We start from the raw sequence: 21,544 nt of genomic DNA on the forward strand, positions 1-21,544 counted from the left end.
GGAAAGATACATTTCTGTGCTGTCAGTTAAAGGACTTAAATGCCAATTGTAAAAGTGCATGCTGGGAAATTCAGAAGACTACTTTAAAGGAATTTCAGAACATGCATTCAGACATTTCAGATATATACGTTTTCTCCAAGGAAATTAAGACTATTTCTTATGAAAGAGGGTGATGCAACAGGAATCCTTCTCATAATACCATCTCCAACCAAGGCATCTCCACTCATGGGTATTTCCTGACATTGTCAATTACCTTAATCTGTTACCTCTGTCTGCCACTCCTACTTACAAAAGTGCAGAAATCATTTAACGTGTACAATGTCTGCAATAATACCCCAAGACGCCCTAAAACCATACAATCAGCACATGGCTGAACAGGTGTGAAAAACAAAGGTCCAAATGACCAGGCTGGTGCACAGATGTTAAAATGGCTACCAAACAGGCTTCTATCCCAGTCCCATAGCATCTACACTTCAGCACAACGCACAAGTGCCCCATGTGTGACGCATCGGTGCCTCGCTGTTGCAACTCACAATGTCTCACGCAGATGAGATGACGTTATGTAACAGTCCTCCCGGAGTGTCCCGAGAATCCCAAATGCGAGCGAATCTTTTCCAGCCATCGAGTCATGACACATTTCTCTCATTTCTCCCTCACTTCTGTCCGTCGTAATGAAACATTCTGACTTACTGATAGGCTCCAGATGTTATCTTACACAGATTAAAAGAAATTAGACAGACGCAACAAACAACAGAACATCAATTTAGCAAAAAATCAAGTGAAAGCGCTCAACAATGTCGTCAGGTGCTCAGGCCAAGCAGCACCGGCCAGACCCAGGGATTTGTGCCTGTGTGGGAATGTGTGCTGGACGTGCCGGTGCCGTCCTCAGGGAGATGCTAAGTATGAGGAGTCAGCCAAATGCTGGCGATAGACAAATGAAAAACAGAGACCAGCTCCAGCTCTTTCTGATGTTGAGCACCAAATGCTCATTCACTGGTCACACACCTTTTTGCGTGAATCACATTTACATTGATTTAAGCTTCATTTGCTAAAAGTGCCTGCTACCTCCATAATAAAATATAGCCAAGTCTAATAAAACTGAAATCTTGTAAACCAAAATGAAACTCCAAGCCATTTTGTATCAAAACTAAAACAGGTTGTTGCCACAACTATTCCCAATACATTAAGCAAATAATTTAGATTAGCACCAATTAAATGCATGTTGTTGTTTTTTACTTGGTATGGATGACATTATTTGATACAAGGTAATTTATTAATACAATAGAATGAATTATTGTTAATCACTATTTATTGTAAAACTGCAAAGTGAATCAATTGTCTGTACATGCCAAACTGCTGATATGACAATGGGGAATGAATCACCTTTATGAGTTACAGATCATTTTCAATGTGATTATGATCTGGGAGAAACGACAGGGTTTAGCACTCTCTATTCCAACACTGACAAGCGTATTATCTTGTGTAGGGTGTAGGTTTCAAATTCGAAAGAGGATGGCGGGAGATTTCCTTCAGCATCACACGAAGGGAAATTATTGGAGAATCAAGAAGAAAGTACAGTAATCTTAATTTGACACTGAAGAGAACAGACCAAGCTGTGGTTATACGGTAGATGAAAAAAAAATTCCACTCACACTCCCAATTTGAGTTGGTGGTATATATATATAAAATAATGTCAGAGGGATGAATACATCAGGACAATTTATGCAGCGGAACTTTAAGAAATGTTTGCATTGAAACAGGAACATATGACATTCTCACTATCTTCTATGCAGGATCACAGTGTCCAGATGCAATCCCAGATACTACAGGTGAAAGGCAGGGAATAACTCAGAGCTGGGCGCCAACCCATCACTGGGAACTGTACCATTCACAGCCAATAACACAATTCACAGCCACGGACAATTTAAAACTCCTGTTCACCTCAGCATCATTTTGGACTGAGGGGAAAAAAACCCCGGGAAGGCCCAGGACAGAGAGTTGAACCCTGATTCCAGTGATTCCAGATCTAACCATTGTGTCACCATACTCACCGCCATATTGTTAAATATTGAAGTTTTATTGTCCAATAACATCATCTCAAAGCCCGCTCAAAACGATGAGGCAGACCCTCTCCACCATAATAATCCTGTAATATAATATCGCCACGTGCTGCATTGTGCTATATTCCTTAAAACTGGAGGGCAGCATCTGTTCGTTGTAAAAACTTTCAGATGGGTCAGCGTTGATTAGCCAGCTGGCATCACACAATCCCTTGCAAACTGAAAAGTTCTTTTGAAGCCAGGAAGAGGCCACAGGCCTATGGATGTCGCTTGATTTTCCTCCTTTGATGTCCAACGTGAGCTGAAGTTATGTGATATTTCTCAAGGGCTCTAACTTTTTTTTGACAAAGTGCTCATCTTTCAATTAATATCTTTAAGTGTTTATACTCCAATCAGTGAATAATCAGGGAATAAAAAGAACCACGCACATTGATATTAAGCAAAGTACATATCATCAAAATATATTGCTGCAGACAGACAGACAGACAGACAGACAGACAGATAGATAGATAGATAGATAGATAGATAGATAGATAGATAGATAGATAGATAGATAGATAGATAGATAGATAGATAGATAGATAGATGCTTTAATGACTCAGGACGCTGCAGTCAGCCACTGGGAGTCACGGCGTACAGTAGCCCATGCTGCCCATGTGCTGTGCTGTAGCCCCGCTGCTCAGGAACAGGCAGTGGCAATGGGAGACTGCTGGGTGCATTTCGAGAATACCTCCCCGGAAAGCCAGCCCCTTCCCTTCCAATCTCTCTCTCTCTGCCTCCCTGCCTGATGTTCCCTGCCTCCCCCGCCACCCCTCCCATCCCGCACTCGTGTGCGAACGCTCCTCTGAAGACCTCTCCCTCACACACGCAACTCCGTCTGTGGCTGAAAGAGCGGATATTCTCTCTGCAGTGGTTCACTTTGGTTTACGTGTCTGGAGACTGCGGTCAACTTCACTGTTTTCTGTGTCTGATTTTATGTTCTCACTTTCATTTTGTTTCATTTCCCTCTTTGAAACCTTCTTTTTTTTGCATGAAAATCACTGATTTCTTAATCATCAGGGCAATCATTTTTGTTCCTGGCAAAACTCTAATTTCCTTCTTCTCTTTGACAGACTATTGCGCAATGACCGCAGGTTAAAGGTGGACTTTTTGCGAATGTGGGAACATCTTTTAGTTGTTTTATTTATTAATTTATTTATTGAAAATGCTTCTTTTTGTAATCACTGGGACCTCAAACTTCTTGTGAATCACACATGCTGCACTATGAGTTCATCAGTGTTGTATGACTGGTCCTAAATGTCGAACCGCTCTCTCAAAGAAGTCCTGCTTTATTCTGCACTCAACCAAGGTAAGGCATTCAAATTGGTACTTTGTTACTTAGGGTTAGTGAAACTGTACCAAATAGAGAGTGACTCACTAAGAATAGAGGTACCTGCAGTGTTTTCTATATATATGAAGACCAAATAACTCTTAATTACAATTTAAATCTTACTTACAATTCAGCGCAGTACTTTTCAGATGATTTGGTGAATCCTCCCCCGCAAACAACAAATACGATAGAGTTTCAATAGTCTTTTCTGTGGGTTTGCTGTCAGGACACAGTGCCTTTAGCGAACAATAGTTCAGTTAAACTAAAACTTAATTCATGTCCAAAAAACCAACGGTATTTCCATACAAAATCCCAGTTGCAAATTATTAGTTTGTAAAATGTGCCTGTTTTCTGACCATGTGTTGTCCATCGATGCACAGAGATGGCCACCCTGGAGCCAGTGGGGGTCCTATTGGAGAGGATGACCAACACCACCGATCCTCCACGGAATGCTTCAGCTGAGGATATGGCTGCCACCTTTACCATTGGCACAATCCTGTCCGTCATGTGCCTGGCGGGAGTAACTGGGAACATCTACACTCTGGTAGTCATGTGTCACTCCATGCGCTCAGTTGCCTCCATGTATATCTACATCATCAACCTGGCGTTGGCAGACCTACTGTACTTGTTGACAATCCCATTCGTGGTCTGTACCCACTTCCTGAAGGGTTGGTACTTTGGTGAGGTGGGTTGCCACATCCTAATTAGTATGGACTTCCTGACCATGCATGCCAGCATCTTCACACTGACTATCATGAGCACAGAGAGATACTTTGCCGTTCTCAAGCCGCTGGACACGGTGAAAAGATCCAAAAGCTACCGCAAAGCCATTGCGATCCTGGTGTGGGTGGCATCCCTTATTCTAACCTTACCCATGATCATCAGAATCCAGCTCATACCGGTGGGCAACAAGATCATGTGCCAACCTACTCTCAGCCAACTGTCCTACAAGATCTATATCTCCTTCCTCTTCTGCACAAGCATCGTGGCCCCCGGAATGATAATTGGCTACCTTTACATCCGCCTGGCCCGGACATACTGGGTCAGTCAGACAGAGATCTTCAAGCAAACGAAGAAGTTGCCTAACCAGAAAGTGCTGTACCTGATCTTCACCATCGTGCTGCTCTTCTGGGCCTGCTTTCTGCCCTTCTGGATCTGGCAGCTTTTGGGACAGTTCCATCCTTCCTTGTCTCTGTCCGGCAAAGCCAGGCGCAACATCAACTACATGACCACCTGTCTCACCTACAGCAACAGCTGCATCAACCCCTTCCTCTACACATTGCTCACCAAGAACTACAAGGAGTACCTGCACAATCGGCAGCGGACCTGGACCGCGGGGAGCTACTTCAACCGCAGGAGCCGCTTCCAGCGATCCCCTCGCCGCTCCCTGTCATCCAGCAGCCAGCAGTGCACTGAGAGCTTTATGCTTGGACATACTGCTCGAACTAACCACTGCAGTCTATGAGGTAGGTGCCTGTCCATGCACTGGCTGACACTCCCCCAGCTTCCCTTACCCACCTACTTGACCAGCATTTCTCAGTCCCAACCTTGGGGACCTGCAGTTCATGTTGTAGCTTCCTCCCAGCTTCCAGTAGGGAGCAATAACATGGCAGAGAGCTGGGAGGGAGATTGGTTTGGGAAACACTGTACTAGACCATCGTGGGTTAAATCTCCTGACAACTTAGTACAATATGTTCAGTCTCTGAGATATGTTTTGGTGACTGAGATGCGTTTCGTGGTCCGTTTACGTTAAGAGGAAGCTGGTTTGGTTTGGTGGCCTAAACTTGCCTCAGCTGTTTGGAATTAAGCTCCATCCAAGGTGTGATGTGATGGGTATTCATGAGGTTGCAAACACATCTGGGTTTTTCATAGCACATCTTCACTTTATGGGCCAGCAAAGGACTTATTAAAAAGAGGAATTGTATGGATTTTTTTGTGGGATCTGGAGGGTTGAAAGGGAGAGGAAGAAGTGAAGAAGCTTGCGCTTGACAGCACTCCATCCCGACCTTTTCACTATCAGCCTCAGACTTTCTTACCCAGAAACATTTCTCATAGTTGTGAGAATGACTGACGCTTAAATGAGATGAGCATCCCTTGTAAGCAGCAAACTCCGCTGTTATTACACCCAGTAATTTATGGTCAAGAAAAATGCTGGTTCAATGAAATGTTAATGAGCTATGTCTAATTGATCTGCATAATCATAAACTTATTTGTATATAAATAACATTACCTAAATAGCATATATGTCTAGACTTTTTCTGAGGTTTCATTTGTTAATTTATTGATATGCTATAATTGTATAATTTCAATAATGTAAATATAATCATATCAATAACCTAGAATGCAATTTCATTCTGTTATGTAAATGACATGAATATTTACTTCTCAGGATATTTTGGCACAAAAATCAACCACTAATCCTAGAATTTATTTAAACAGTCATAATAGGAAAAATGCATAAATGTATTAATCAGGATATACTTTACGATTTGCAATTGTTTTTGTCTTTCAAAGCATAACAAACACAAACAATGAATTAGATACATGAACGTTTATTTTTGTTTGATGTGAGTAAAATTGTAGATCTATCTGTAGATGCGAATATTTAAAAATATATAATATTGCATATTTATTTGTTCCCGTTTTCTTCACTACTTGACATTGGTATGATGTCAGTGCATGTGTGGTTTCTTTTCTCTATTTACTTTAAAAAAATAAATATTAGGGTGTATACATCAATCTGGTAAAGTATTTTATTGTCATATAAGATCTAGAAGCAAAATATTACATTTTGCACATATAGTATATGTTATTGTTTTCAATTTCCATATAATCATATTACCTTAGAGGATTTTAAAAAAATCACAGAATATATATCGCAAGGTATGTATAATACTCTATTCAGTGGATTTATAACTGTCCCTTAGATTTTACTGCTAGTTAAAGTCATTGTCAATGAATATTCATCAGCAGTGAATAATCAATAATATGGTTGTATTGCACTCTAAGATGCTGATTTTCTCGCTTCAGTGGATCAGAAAAAAAGACTATGAATGTAACACAGTCAGCTAGGAACAATCAGGAATTATCTATATTGGTTCAGTTTATAAAAAGTTGCAGTTTGCAGGGTCTAAACACCATATTTCTCATCAGAGGAACACTTTCGTTATCAGTTTTCACTGCCCTATTCTGCACCTGACGTTAACATACCCCTTCAGACTGTAATACACCCTTCATACTGTAACATACCCCTTCAGACTGTAATACACCCTTCAGACTGTAACATACCCCTTCAGACTGTAATATACCCTTCAGACTGTAATACACCCTTCAGACTGTAACATACCCCTTCAGACTTTCCAAATTATACATGTACTGTAGGTTAACAGCTTTGGAATAAACAACATTTTGTACTTTACAAAAAATAAATCACAATTTATAACTGTTTCATTCCATTTATAAAACTTCCAAGAAACATGCAACCTAGGTATGAAACTCATTCTACAGTCAAGTGAAAGGAATTTAGGGTGACCTTTGGGTATTATTGAAACTGTAATAGTTACAGTATTGTTACGTGATGTCTAATCAATAGCCAATCATATAGACGGCAATTCTCCAGAAATAACAGAGCTAAACTGAACACTTTTCACAAATGTATATACAATTGTAGCGAATGCACTTTTATAAAAAAAAAGAACTGAGAGAGCAAATATATGCAGTCCTTAAGTAAATATAAAATGCTGCAATGCACAACACTAATTGCACGTGGCTGTAATCATCACAGAAAAAAAGTGAAAATATGGAGATGAGCCATGAAACATGATTTGGCAGAAAAGCAGCATGCAGCAATGGATCAGTGGTCTCTAAGTGATTAATCATGTTACTGCCTTATGATGTTAGTCCACACAAAATGTGCAGTGAAGTCTTATGACTTACAGATTGCCAAAACAGGAGGCAAAAAAATAGTGTTTATAATCAATTGTGAATGAGTGAATGAAAGAATGGATGAACATGTTAAAACTAATTAAAAGATTAACAGCAGGAAAGGAGCATGTGAAACGAATCAAGCCAAGGCATTCTATTAAAATTATGAAGGCACTGGATTAAATTGTACAAACTAAACAGAAACAAATCACACATGCACTGAAACACTGGACAGAAAAAGACTGAGCAATATCTTTAATCACCCTTGCTTGATATGTTTTACTTTTTCATAAGCATTGATTAAGTTCATTCTCTTGACTCATAGCTAAGGTTTTCCTGTCCTTACTCTTCTCACATGATGGGAGAGACCATCATTTTTGCTGACCTCATCAATCACACCTGCAGCAAAGAACGTAAAATGTTTCCTGTTAGTGCAGTACATGTATCACGGTGGGATTTTCTTTGATTTTGTATCACAATGAGCAGAGTACAACTCAATGCAAGCCTGTCTATAGTTACATTTAATCCACATTAATAACACATCTTTTACTATGGATTCTATTGCAAAGTACTAATTGATTTATTTATGCATACTACTGATGTCACACTACTGATGTTATGCATACTACTGATGTCAGACTACTGATGTTATGCATACTACTGATGTCACACTAATTATGTTATGCATACTACTGATGTCACACTACTGATGTTATGCATACTACTGATGTCACACTAATTATGTTATGCGTACTACTGATGTCACACTACTGATGTCATGCATACTACTGATGTTTTCGTGACTTACACCAGTGTCTCATTTTCTTAGTTTCCATTTCAAGCCACTTGGCTCTGCCTTAGAAAAACTATGAGCCAACAGACCAGAAAATAATCATAAAGTCCAAAAGAGCAGCAGTTTCTTATTGCTCGGTTTTCCCCAGGTGAACACAGATTATCAGTTCATACAGCCTGAAGTTCAATTCAGCTGCAGTATAGTAGGCAAGAAGGCTGACCTTTGTGCATTTCTGTTTATCAAATCATGCACTGCAACTATGCTTGAAGAAACGACATAATGCCCACCGTATTGATTCCTTTCGAAGGGGTGTAAGTCGACTCCACAATCATCACGCCAGATCACCAAACCTTTCTCTTATTCCCACAAGATGTTTAAATGGTGCTCTGTGGCAAAGGTCAGCATACTGATTTAGAGTTAGTCATCAATAAACCCTTTAAGAAGTTCAGCGCATACTTTTAAGTGCACGCATGAAAGAATTTTTTGCTTTGTTCTTTTTTATAGCCAGAACATTGCTTTCAAAGTACAAACAGTTATTAGCTGAATTATTTACATGACTGCTAATTCTTTTTAATTTCTTCCCCTTTTTATGGCATTTGCGCATATTTTTTAAGTGATACATTATTATGTGTTTATTCTGTGAACCCTAATTCAGCATGAGGTTAATATAATGCTCTTTACCAGGAAGCTTTAATTGTGGTGTTTAAATTTTCACGTAACAGTTTGCCTGAAAAGTCAATTATTGATCTGATTAGTCAATTTTCTTATCAGTTTTACCAGACTATTTTTCTCTGCGTTTTTCGTATTAATTAATTTATTTATTTTTATACCAGCTAAAATGCTGTGCCAGGGGTCAGACAAGTTTGACACAGGAGGTTTAACACATTAAGGCCCATTTGCTAAATGCTGTTAAGCGTTCTTTTTTGTAATATCTACGTGGAAATTTTCAGATGAGGGATGGGCCACTGTTGTACATGAAAGTAAAGCAAAGAAAATGATGCTTACAGTATGTATGTATAATTTTCTATTCTCAGCTGTCATGCATGTGTGTGTTTCTCCAGATTATGCATGCGCGCTCTGCTGATTGGACAGTCAGTTTCTGCTTGAAGAAGGATGCAAAGGGATGGGACAGAGGAGAGCGCTGAATGAAGCGGAAGGCGGGCTGTCTCAGAACAGGCGGGGGTGGATCTTTATTTGGGATAATGCCAAAGATGGGGGGAGGGGCTGAATGAAGGAGAGTTATGGCATTGAGAATACAACAATGAAGGAGGTATGGGGCAGGGAAAGGAGGGGGGGGGGTGGGGGTTAGTGAAACGAAGAATGTAACTGATGTGACTGTAATGGAGCAGCAGTGTTTACGTATCGGCCTCTTTCTTTGGGGGAGGATTTGTAAATAGTTTTCCTGTGACCCCTGAGAAAGGGGCATGTCTGCCCTCTGCGTTTGTGTGAATTTGCGCCTTTGTGTCACAGCTCAGACACTGACAGGGCTATTTCAGAAGCACGGGAAATATGTAATGTTGGACTAATAGATACGTGAAAGCAGCTTCAAGCAATTTAAGTGGCCTCTCACACAGTCTGTATTTAAATAGTGTTTTTTTGTGCATTACAGGTTTCTCTGGATTAGCAATAACATCCTTTAACACACAAAAAAGTTGCCCACTTCGCTAAATCTGCATTACACTTTCACACAGTAGCCTGTTAAAGGTCGTATAGCTACTTGGCTGGTAATCTTGTTTTTATGCTTCTCTTAACCCTAACCCTGCCACTATTTCATAATGCCTCTGTGATTTACAGCTGGTGTTCTAACCCTTGGTGCTGAGCTAAATGTCACACAACGTATTAGTAATGGCATTACAGGACAAAAAAAAAAAAAAAACTTGTTCCGAAGTCTATTATGAACCTGACCAGATAAGTCTTGCCACGCGTTTCCAGCCTTAATAATGATTATGCATAATGAAATCGTGTATAGGGGTTGGCATGGTGGTGCAGTGGTTAGCACTGTTGCTGTGTGAGATCAGGGTTTGCATCTCTGCCATGGATCCCTGTGTGTGGAGTTTGCATTTCTCCCCTTGTCTTCATGGGGTTTCCTCTGGGTACAACCGGTCTCCCTCTACAGTCCAGAAATGTGCTTAGGTTAATAGGAGTTACCAATAGGTGTGAATGGCGTGTGAGTGTGCCCTGTGATGGTTGGTGCCCCGTCCTGGGTTGCTTCCTACTGTACCTTGTGCCTACAGCTCTGGACTCCCTGCGACCCTCAATAGGACGAGTAGTTACCGAAAATGAATGAATGGAAATCATGTGTAACGAGCATTTACACTGTACGTGGCCAGTCACTTTCTTTGTACATGTTCTACAGTATGTTCCCATGTATTGCAATATAACAATTTTTTTTTCTGACATGGTGATTGTACTTAAATTTGGCTTGTTGTTTCAGGTTCCTTATCATCCCTGTCAAATGATCCAAAAGTGAGACTCTAATCACCATGTGGTCCATTTCACTGAGGTCTACAGCTTCAGCGTGCGACAAAGGAAGGGAAGCTCTGCTGTGTCCAAACATATTTCGTCTCATTTCTGTAGACCTGGCATCAGAATAGCAGTGAAGGCAGTGTAACCAGCACGGGTTCACTGGAATCCTGGGCCCAACACATTGTTTATTCTTCTCAATTCAAACTTAATTAATAAGAAAAAATTATCGATGCATTGTCGCTAATCAGTATTATAACCATTTATGGGGAAAAAACGTTATCACATGCAAACGAAAGACATAAACACATATTTAGTGGAGACAAGAAACAGTTCAAAGAGCTTGAAAGGATCATCGGGCTTAAGCAGGACCAGATGATGAAAGACATTCTTATAGTAATACATAAGAGAACTTCTGGGGAAGGTGACTCCAGGAAAGATTTTATTAGGTGTATCTGACACGAAAGGCAGATTTCAGTGATTTGCACAGTCACCACCACCAGAGGGGGCACCACCTCAACACCTCCGAAGCATGTATATACAGTAAGAACTGCTTCATTAAAAACACACATTCTGCATTCTACTATTTTCCTTTAAAAAAGGTGCCTCAAGTGTGGTACGAATATATTGCGTTCCTCAATAATATTTATAGTTTTATATATATGCACACACACACACCCATGTATACTGTATATGACAGTGCTTAAAATCATTTAGTTTCTTAATACATTGCTAAAGAGATGTGTGACTTCCAATCGATAAAATCTTTATGTATTTTGAGTGGAAATTGATTGCATTGGTTGCTCTTGGAAAACTTTATCTAATTGAGAAAGATGGTGATCGCAGATCACATGGTCATTGCTGTGTTTCCTGCGTCTCGGGTGCTTCAGAAGCCCCCTTATAAGGAAACGGGGGGGGGGGGTGTAGTGCTTTTTTTGAGGCCACAGATTCTCCAAAAAGCAAATCATGTGGCTGCAGCAGAATACAGGCGACCCTCCTGCATCATGACTTTCCCCATCCAGGATATATTGTATGATCAGCATAAGAAATTAAGTGGGAATTGTTTGGGAATTTTGCAAAAGCTGCTCATGACATGCCAGCAGACGACGCTCTAAAAGTTTATTAACTCATAAATGCATAAAATAAACATATAGTGCTATTTTGGAGGGTGCCAAGCATGTTTATGGCGGCCTTTCACATCATATCTCGCAGAGATCTTTGTATCTCATCTTTCTAAAATTCTTTTCGCCTTCATTCTGCTCACATACTTGCTTTCTTCATCAAGAGGACTGACAACAAATATTACACAGTTCTTTCATATCACATGTGGCCTGCGCCCCGAACCACAAGGTGGAAGGATCAAGTGTATATACAATATCCAGTCAAGAGCTTCATTTACAGTTTGATGGAATGTTAGAATGGCTAAGATGCATGATCTAAGTGATATTGAACAGTGTGATTGTTCCAGCATTTACAGAACAGCCTTCCTAGGTCTTCATACATCTACGGTGTACAGAAAAGTGTATGTGGAGCAAACACCCAGTCAGTGGTATTTTTGTTGCAATTAATGTCTTGTTAATGATGAGGTCAGAGGAGAATGACTCATTACAGCAAAAAGGAATAGAGGCACTTTATTAATCCCCAGAGGGAAACCGGGGAGTTTTCACATACCTCGTCTTCCTCTCTACAAGAGATACAGACACATACGTACACACAGGAAAAGCAGGTTTTGCAATCAGAGTACAGCATCAGCCAGGGGCATTGAAGCAGTTATGGTTCATTACTTTGGTGGATATAGGATATAGGATCTGAACCCACAACCTTCCAAACATGGGCATAGAATGCTATCTCACAAAGCTGAATGGCAATAGAAAAATCCCAGTTGGGGCTGAGAGCGTCACAAGTGTGAAAATAACAGCTCAGTACAACAGCAAAGTGCTGATAAACTTCACAGCTTCTCTTGAAGCTTTTCTGGTAGGGAAAGTGAGTTTTAGCTAGCCATGCCTAATAAAGTGGCCACTGAGTGCATGTGCATGGTTATAAGATGGCACAGTAAGTCCCAGAAAAGTTGTTGTCTTTTACCTTTGAGAAATCAGAATAAATATCTTGCTATTAGTTTGCAGACTTGCTAAAGCTATGGCCGTCGCTGAAATTGAATAAATAGGTATGATGGCATAGCTGTCAACTTCAATATGAATGAGAGAAAGCATAGTGCATGGTGGTTGAACACAGACTCTTTTATGTTGCGCAATAGCAAAATTATAGAAACATGGAACACAGATGTTCTTACACTAGACACCGTGTAGCAGTGTGCTCCCTGTGAATGTTAGCAAGAAAACAGCTGACAAATTCATTAAGGAGCATACTAATACAAATGAGGAAACGCAATCACGAAAATACATTAATCCCAAGATCTACAAATTCTGAATGATAAATCTAAAATATTGCTTCACTACTTAAGCTTTTAAGGATATAATAACTTAGTGAAGAAGAGTGTGTGAGAATGTGTTTTTCTACTTATTACATTGTGGGGACCAGATTTCTCCACAATGTAATGAAAACCTGTAACGTTTTACCTTGTGGGGACATTTTTTCCATTCCCCACAAGGATAACCTCAATTTTATAAAAATCTGGGACTGCAATAAAACATTAATTAATATGCTGATTCTCACGCCCGGCTCGTCCACTCCTCGTGTGTGCTACGCCCCCTGATTATCCACGTGTGCTTCCCTGATCTTGCCCAGCTGTGTCCGATATATTTTCGCCCAGTACCGTCTATTTCAGTCCATGTCTTGCCTTAGTTCTTGGTCCGTCATTGATGTTAGTCGATGTTCGAGCTTCTGTTCTGTTCCGTCCTGACCTGCCCGTACCTGAATAAACCCCCAGTTCTTCCCCGTACTTCGCCTGCTTGCCTGCTTTCTGCCCGCTTGCCTGCCTGTACGCCCGTGCGATCACCTGTTTTACCGGCGCGATCGTAACACTGATAGTATAATTAATTGATAGACATGCCAAAAGTCATGTATTTTGTTTGGTTCCTCATGGTTAAGGTTAGGCCTGGGTAGGGCATAGGGTTGTTACAGTTGGGATTAGGGTTACGCCCATAGAAATGAATGGAAAGACTTATATACAGTGTGTGTGTGTTTGTGTGCTTGAGTGAGTGAAAGAGAGAGAGAGAGAGAGAGAGAGAGAGAGACAGAGTTTTGCCCTCCGTGCTGAGTGAAATACAGTGTTTGCATATGAAATGTTTCTTATCAAATACTGACTCATAGCTAAGTGTCACCTCAGCTATTGAGATTCTTCCTTCCTTTGGGAGCTTTTTCTGCCTGAAATTTCCTGCAATCACTACAAATCATTAGTTTAATTGTTCTGGGCTCCTCAGTAGGAGGCTGCCAGCATATCAGTCCAATTTATCATGTGTTCATGAAAATTAAAAATATCCAAAACGAAAGGTGAACTGGTTATATATAAACATTTCCCATCTTCTGTAAAATGCCCATTGTTCCATTAATCATTATTCTTTATGCAACTAACTTGTGTGTGCATGGCTAAAATATGTGTGGCTGCAGTCCCCTAAAGAGGGAAACATATTTTTCCCAGCATTCGCAACAAACAGCCATATTGGGACCCTGACCCCTTGGAGTCAGAGCTAGACCAATTGAAAACATGAAATTCACAGTGGGACTGGTTGGCCTAAAAAATCCAAAAAGTCCACTTCAGAACTGGGGTGTGTTTCCCAGCAACAAACAAGACAAGATCCGTAAGTGTTTCCCAAAGCCTTTCGTTATTCCAGAATTACCGAACAAACCTTAAATGGTACTTTGTTGGTTCCTCCCCAGCCTAGAGAAGTACGGACTTTTGATAACAGGAACATCGATCCGACATATTTCAATGGTGAAATATATTATGAGATTGTTGCATCAGACATGCAAATGTAAAAAAATATAAACTAATTAAAAATTCAATAAAATCACTCCGAATTAAGACCAAAATTATTTAACTGATAAATTTGTCGGAAATATACTAATGCGCTCAAAATGTGATGTTGGTTCCTTGTAAAAAATGAACAATGGCCAGCAGCAATAGCGTTAAAACATTTTATTGAGGAGGTGGTCAAAAATACATTTTAATAAAATAATTACTGCGGTGTGTGCAGCATATCATCCATAACAATGACAGCAGAGCAGCATTCAGTGGGAAATCTTATCACTCCTAAGGACTTGTGCAGATACCAGATTCCACATGGCCATGCTCTATAGCAGTGCGTGTTCTTTGATGTGTGGCGTTACAGTATGTGTCTCCTCAGCCACAGTTTGGGGATTCGACACTGAAGCCAGCAAGTATTCGCTAAAAGGAGCCAGCACCAAACCAGCCACCAGGGAGCACACCATCCTTTGCTATCTGACACACTCCAACACTGGACCAGATATAAGCATCAGTGTACTCCCAGGCTACTGTCTGTAAAATGTCCTTCATGGCTGCATATCACCTGGGCATTTAGGCCTAGTACCAAAACCATTTTTTCAACAGATACAGCTAGGATTCAAGAGTTTGGGAGTATGAATAGGGCTGCGTGTTCCATCCAGTGCACCAAAATTACCTGCAATGACATGAAAACCATTTGTAGTGTAATACAAACATACCCTTCCAGCTGGAACTTGTACGTAGGTCTGTGCACGACGCAATAGAAATGTGATCATGGATATGGACGCAGTAACCTTGCTGAGGCCATGTGCATCACCAACCATACCCATCAGCAGCATAGATAATAGAGCAGTCACAAGCTGAACAATCCTGATGTGCTCCTCCTTTCAATTTATCCTGCACCAGACCTAGGAGGTTCATTATTTCAGTCCAGGTCAGCCTGTATTTGCCTATGAATTGTCCATTACTAAGAAGGTACTAAGGCTTCATGTTCCTCAATACAGCATTCAGACATGCAGCTTGGCTTCCTAGACGATTCTGTCTCAAATCCCATCTTCGGTTGAGTTGCCATTGCTGGTCCTGAGGGCTGATTCACCTTCCCAATTTAAAGGATGTGACTGAACACGTAGCAAATCTAATTTGGTAGCTCATTGTGTACCATGGTTGTTGAGAATTTATAAATTGTGCCCCATTCCATATATTTATTGGAATTTTAATTAAACTGGCCACACACTGTAAGATGTTCAATTGGAAGTGGAATGACAGGAAGAAAAAATGCATTAATTCATTAATCATTCAGTTCAAATAAATTCAGTACAATCACACAACACGATAATGCAATTTCATCTAGCAGAACACAAATAATTATATAATAGATTTAGTTTTTAGATGGTAGATGTATATATTGATTTTATATATGTATGGAGTGTACTTTATATTTACATGATTGTAAGACACAAATTGTGCGATTGTTTTTAGCCTGTTCTAACCATATGCATTTGGTTTATGTCAGCCCTCTAATGGATAGGGTTCTGATAGGGTTACTTGTCTGACTGTATGAAATGCTCTTTCACCACGATACACAAAAACACTGTTAAATTATTTGTTCTGTACATGACACTTCAAATGCGGCATTTTTTCATTCTGAACAATAGTGACAAGCACAGACTTTTCAGCTACTGTAGGTGCTTGAAATTAAGTAAATATTTGTGATCAAGGTGGGGGTAGGTGGTGCAGTGCACACTGCAACTGTACTATGTACTGAATATGACTGAATGAGAAATCAATTGCATTTTAATTCTACTTCCTATTATTCAGATTCAAATTCTACACTCTGTTGTCAACCAATTTCAATGGTGCGAAAACAATGCGCCCATTTTACCGTTAATTTATAGCCTACACTATAGCTTTATATTGTAACATCTGCCTCGTTATTATTTTATTATCATCAACATTATTATTACGTTGTCCAAAAAAAAGAGTGTCAATGTGTTTTTGTGATCTATTTTGAGTGATCTGTATGTCTCTGTAACAGAACAGTGGGCAAAAGTTCAAATAAAGAATGACAGAAAATGACGAGTGGGTTGGAGCAATTGTAAATTCACAAGATTACGAACTGCTTCAGTTATGAAGGGATTCAAGAAACACTCGCTAATTAATGGTTTGTCCTAAATGCTAGATAAACTACTTAGCATTATGAAGCTTTTGGGAAATGCACCCCAGATCAGATTAAAAAATAACTGATTATGTAAGTGCAATATTACTAGTTAAACTCCATAGTCCTATTATCTACTGCAACAACTAAATCAAAATGTCCATCTTTCTTGGAGGATGGACCATGGGATCTCCTTGGAATGTCCATGTGCAGAAAGTGAGCTGAGAACAACACAATATACTTTTATTACACAACATGCCATCAGGTTCATGATTTAATGATCAACCTGTTGACTTCTACTCTCCACTTTCTACTGACTGCTGGACAGCATAGTCACTCTTTTTCCCCGAGGTATATGTCGTATACCTGCCTGTCTCTCTCATTTCATGGCCCTAACAAGCCATGCCTGTTACTCGTTTATCCCTCTTGTCTTACCTAACCCACATATGGAAATCGCTCCCAGCTGCCTCTTGTTAGCTCCCTCATCAGTCCCATATATACATGCTTCCCAGTCTTGTGTTCCCCAGTGTGGTTATTGATGTCAAACTTTCCTGTTGCCTGTGCCCCTCCTTATTGCCTGTCTTCCTGTTTTGACCCCTCGTGAACCTCTTTGTTTCCAGTCTTTGTTCATTTAATTCAATAACCCCCCTTTTTGTTTACCAAATCCCCTGCCCTCGAGTCCTTCATGCCTTAAGTCACAATAGTATATGACTGATGACCACATTTGCAGGCCCAGAATATGACATAGAACACCCGGAAGAGGAGAAACTGCACAGGCATTATTGTGTTCAAATCCATTCATTCAAAGTAGGTTTCAAAGGTTCCGAAAGATGTAATACTGTGGGTATGTTTTTGTCCTTCTACGGAGTGTGAAAAACAAACAGGTTTTGTTTTTTGTATTTTTTCCATGCTTGTACATCTCTTTTTTACACATCAGGGGGCAGATCGATGACTCACAATAACACTCTTTACTAAGTCCAAATAAGGGAATAGTTAACATGATGTTAATGACACGCTTTTACCCCAGGCAGATAGACAGAGGTGCCTTACACAGAACAAATGTTCTTTTAGCAAATGGTAGACAGATGGAAAGCTTATTAGAATCTGGATATTTGAGGTATGAGTTGAAGTGTGGCCTGCTTGCCGAGAAACCCTTTCTCCGTTGGCTGGCTTCTCTCCGGCACCTGGGCTCCTACCTACCCACAAATAGGACAGAGTCTACCAGCTATCAGGGTTTCATAAAAGAAAAAAAAACAGCAAGAGCTGAGAATCTAAGTAAGTGATCTTCTCAACCTGCAATGTCTCGGTATTATCAAACATTACTTAATTCACATGAATACTACGTTAAAGTGTTATGTGTTACTATGTCACAAAGTGATGCAACATTCTCAAAAGGGCTCAGGACTGTAACTTTCTTACAGTATAAAGAGGAACACTAAGTATTGAGGTGATATGATTATAACTCACATTTCTTGGCTGAAGCCCACAGCATCTTGTGCGTAATTATATGTATCATTATTTTCTATTCTGTGTTAAATACATATCTCTTATTAATTTAATATAACACTAGTTACATTTACAGAAAAATTATGCTTCTTGTTTGGCTAGTATTTAGTTCATGATCTAGAACCTGACCAATTTAATATGAGAAACAATAATTCTGTTCTATGTGCACAGCCTTTCACGTTATTCAATATTTTCATTATATTCCTCCTACAAGCCTATTATGGTGATTTCTTATCTGAAATCAGACAAGTATGCGTGCTTCATCTTGAGATTAAGTTTATTATCATGTATATGAATACATGTTTAATACACAATGTATTTGGTTGTGTTCCCATGTACAGTAATCAGTGTAAAATAGCAATATTTCACCGATTTTTGATTTTCAGTAGCTACTTGTTGAAAAACTTATGTCGCCATACAAAAAGTGACATTCACAACATGTGAATATAATAATTATTAATATCTTAATATTCTCTGTGCATTGCCCTTTCAGTAACATGCCTGCATATGCCGGACTTTTCTTCGAACTCTTGAAAACCTGTTGCTGTGAGATAAAAGCAGAGTTTTAAAGAGGCAATTTGCCGCAAAAACAGCAACATGTGAAAACTCTTAAGGTCAGTTTTTTCTTTTACCGAGTTACTTGAACCAGCCGTCATACTGTCTTGGCTGGAATGATGACCAGTATTATTTTTATGACGATTTCAGTTGTTGACAATGTGGTATGGGGATCACAGTATAACAAAAAAGGACACCATCTTTAAGTTGGAGAGTGAATGCACACGCATACAAGGAAATCACGGTTTGTAACTGACACAATCAAATTTATTGGTAAAATATGACAAACAATACTCCCTCGATCTGGAGGTCAAATATAAGACTAACCATACCTGATGACCTTTGACATTAACTTTTCTTGTGCTATGCTGCTTCCCATTGAAGGGGTGGAGCTTACTTGATGAATGCCTGCTGACAATGGGGATGCTGTGGTCTGTCCTCGAGAGGTAGGGGATTAGGTTAGCACAACTGAGCACATGATACAGAGTGCCCAAATGTCAGTTGTTAGAAAATTTACTTGAGCATATACACTGTACAGTGCCATACAGATGAAGCATCAACTGGCAGGGACACACCAGCCATACTTGCTTCTGTAAAGCAATTAGTACAGGGGTGGTCAATCTTATCCACAAAGGGCCGGCGCGTATGCGGATTTTCACTGCAACTCCCTAATTAGATTACTAATTAGAGGACTGATTGGCTGAAGAGTCCTCACATCTGGGTTTGAACAGCTGACCTAAAGGTTATCCCAAAAACCTGCATACACACAGGCCCTTTGTGGATAAGACTGGCCACCCCTGAATTAGTATATGATTTTCATTAAAATTTAGCTCACTCTTCACTTCTTGAGTACTAGGATTTTGCTGATTGTTGCACGTCATTTAATGCTTCTCTTTCTGAACTCAGTTCCATGTGCAGTTTGCTAATGGAGGATGACAAAAAAAAGTTGCAGACTACTGTGCATGAAGCTCTTTACAAGTTAGCAGGATAAAAAGAGGATTAAAGGTATTCAGCATCTCATCTATCTGGTGTGATCTTTGGAGCAAGCCTCTGTGGTGCATTCTCAGTAATGGACAGGCTTTCTAAGAAACACATTACCCTAGAAGTTATAATCAGACCATGATCAAAAACCTTGCTGCGAAATTATCGTAAACGATTCTTTATCATCCAGTGAAATTTGTGGCATATGATGGTAAATCATTCAAGCAAAAAAAAAGGTCTTAGTGTAGATCACATGTCACTGGACTTTTATACGTACATATATACAGTGTATATACAGCCACAGAAAAAATTAAGAGACCGCAGCAGAATTTTTTGTTTTAATCATTTCTCTACAGCTGTACGTTTGTGAATAATATATATATATATTTTTTGCAAACTGCAGCCTCATTAATGAAGGGCTTCTTCCTTGCTTTATTGGACTTCAGTCCTGCTCCTAGGAGCCTGATACTGTACACACTGTCCTAGCAGTGCACTTCACACCTGCACTTAACGTTTCCCACTCCTTTTGAAGGTCACTTGATGTCATTGTCTGATTCATGAAAAACTGTCAGATATGTTAACAGTCATCTCTGGCATTAGAATGTCGCTTCTGCCCTCTACCTGCCTGGTTTCTGATCATTCCCAGTGTCTCCAGCTTCACCTCATTCCTGTGTACTGCTGTCTTAGAAATTTTGAACCTGGAAGCAACCTGCTGCTCAGAGCAGCCTTCTGCCAGCAGAACCAGGATTAAACCAGGATTTAAAAATGCAGATTTGTTTAAAAATATAGAGTGGTCTCTTAATTTTTTCCACAGCTGTAGAAGGCCACATGGCACAGCCAGGATAATATAGTTGTCCATGAATTCTAGCTTTCTGCTTTTGAGGGTCAGGAATGCAATGAAAGTGCATGTTTCTTGTGAAAGTATCGATTCACCACAAGGACTATAACACTAGAGTCTCAAATACCATTAATAGCACAGGATGCCTTTAAGGCATTTTCTTGCCTTCTCAGTTGGCATCTGAGCTAAGCGATTAACATGCTTCTACACAAATACAGACCACTTCCAACTTCCATGTTTTCTTCACCTTCCTCTTCTTTTCAAAACTGAACCAAGTATTTTTTACTGCTGATGTTTTATTTATTTTTTTATTTCACCATCCGGCTTTGAAGACCAAACTGAAAATGAAAATGAACTACAAGTGTACTTTTAATCTGCGTTCATTTATTCACTCCAGCCCAAATTGGCCTTTAATCTGTGGTAAAAATTCGTGGACAGAAGCTACACATAGTATTTTGGCTGCAGTTAGGGACTAATTAGTGGAATAAGATATATCCAGCTTTAATTATTTAGTAAACATGCTTACTAAACAAACCTAAATAAACATGGAGCAACTTGGGGCATAATTTTGTGGCTGTGCAAGATGACCGAAACTATAATGAACAAGATATCTGCAATGGCCTATGTCTCCTACTGTATGTTCAGGAGACATGTCATTTCTCAGCTCAGCACCAACTTACAGATAGCAGAGCTTGTGTAAAGAGCACAACATGACACACAGCACCATATTTCACTTACACAGTGAAAAACACCAAGCATGAACATATACATTTTATTGTTGACATTATCATCATCACGTATTCAGATCAATAAATCCCTGTCGTCACATATTCAGGCCTCCTGGTACAGTAAGAGCTACAGTGGCAACCTGCCGAGTTGATCAGGCCAGACCTCTCTGTCCAATGCCCAGAAGTCCGCACAAGTTTCCAGTCCAGCTGGGAGACAGAATCCCCACAGATTTCTTATTATGGACAAATC

At 39.8% G+C, this 21,544-nt stretch overlaps 1 protein-coding gene across 2 annotated transcripts in view; it reads left to right on the forward strand.

Moving 5' to 3' along the window:
• Window positions 1-2,894: 2,894 nt before the first annotated feature.
• LOC125741863 (urotensin-2 receptor) overlaps window positions 2,895-21,544 on the forward strand; it is a 36,936-nt gene continuing 18,286 nt past the window's right edge. Inside the window, exons 1-3 of one of the 2 annotated variants that reach the window (XM_049013310.1) lie at window positions 2,895-3,408; window positions 3,810-4,895; window positions 9,208-9,385. In XM_049013310.1, the coding sequence (XP_048869267.1) occupies window positions 3,357-3,408; window positions 3,810-4,894 (1,137 nt within the window). In that variant the 5' untranslated portion in view covers window positions 2,895-3,356 and the 3' untranslated portion in view covers window position 4,895; window positions 9,208-9,385. Of the gene's footprint in view, window positions 3,409-3,809; window positions 4,896-9,207; window positions 9,386-21,544 lie in introns of those variants that run through there. The other variant, XM_049013312.1, reaches the window with a different exon arrangement.

The sequence above is a fragment of the Brienomyrus brachyistius genome, chromosome 5 (assembly GCF_023856365.1).
Source record: "Brienomyrus brachyistius isolate T26 chromosome 5, BBRACH_0.4, whole genome shotgun sequence".
Taxonomy (NCBI): domain Eukaryota; kingdom Metazoa; phylum Chordata; class Actinopteri; order Osteoglossiformes; family Mormyridae; genus Brienomyrus; species Brienomyrus brachyistius.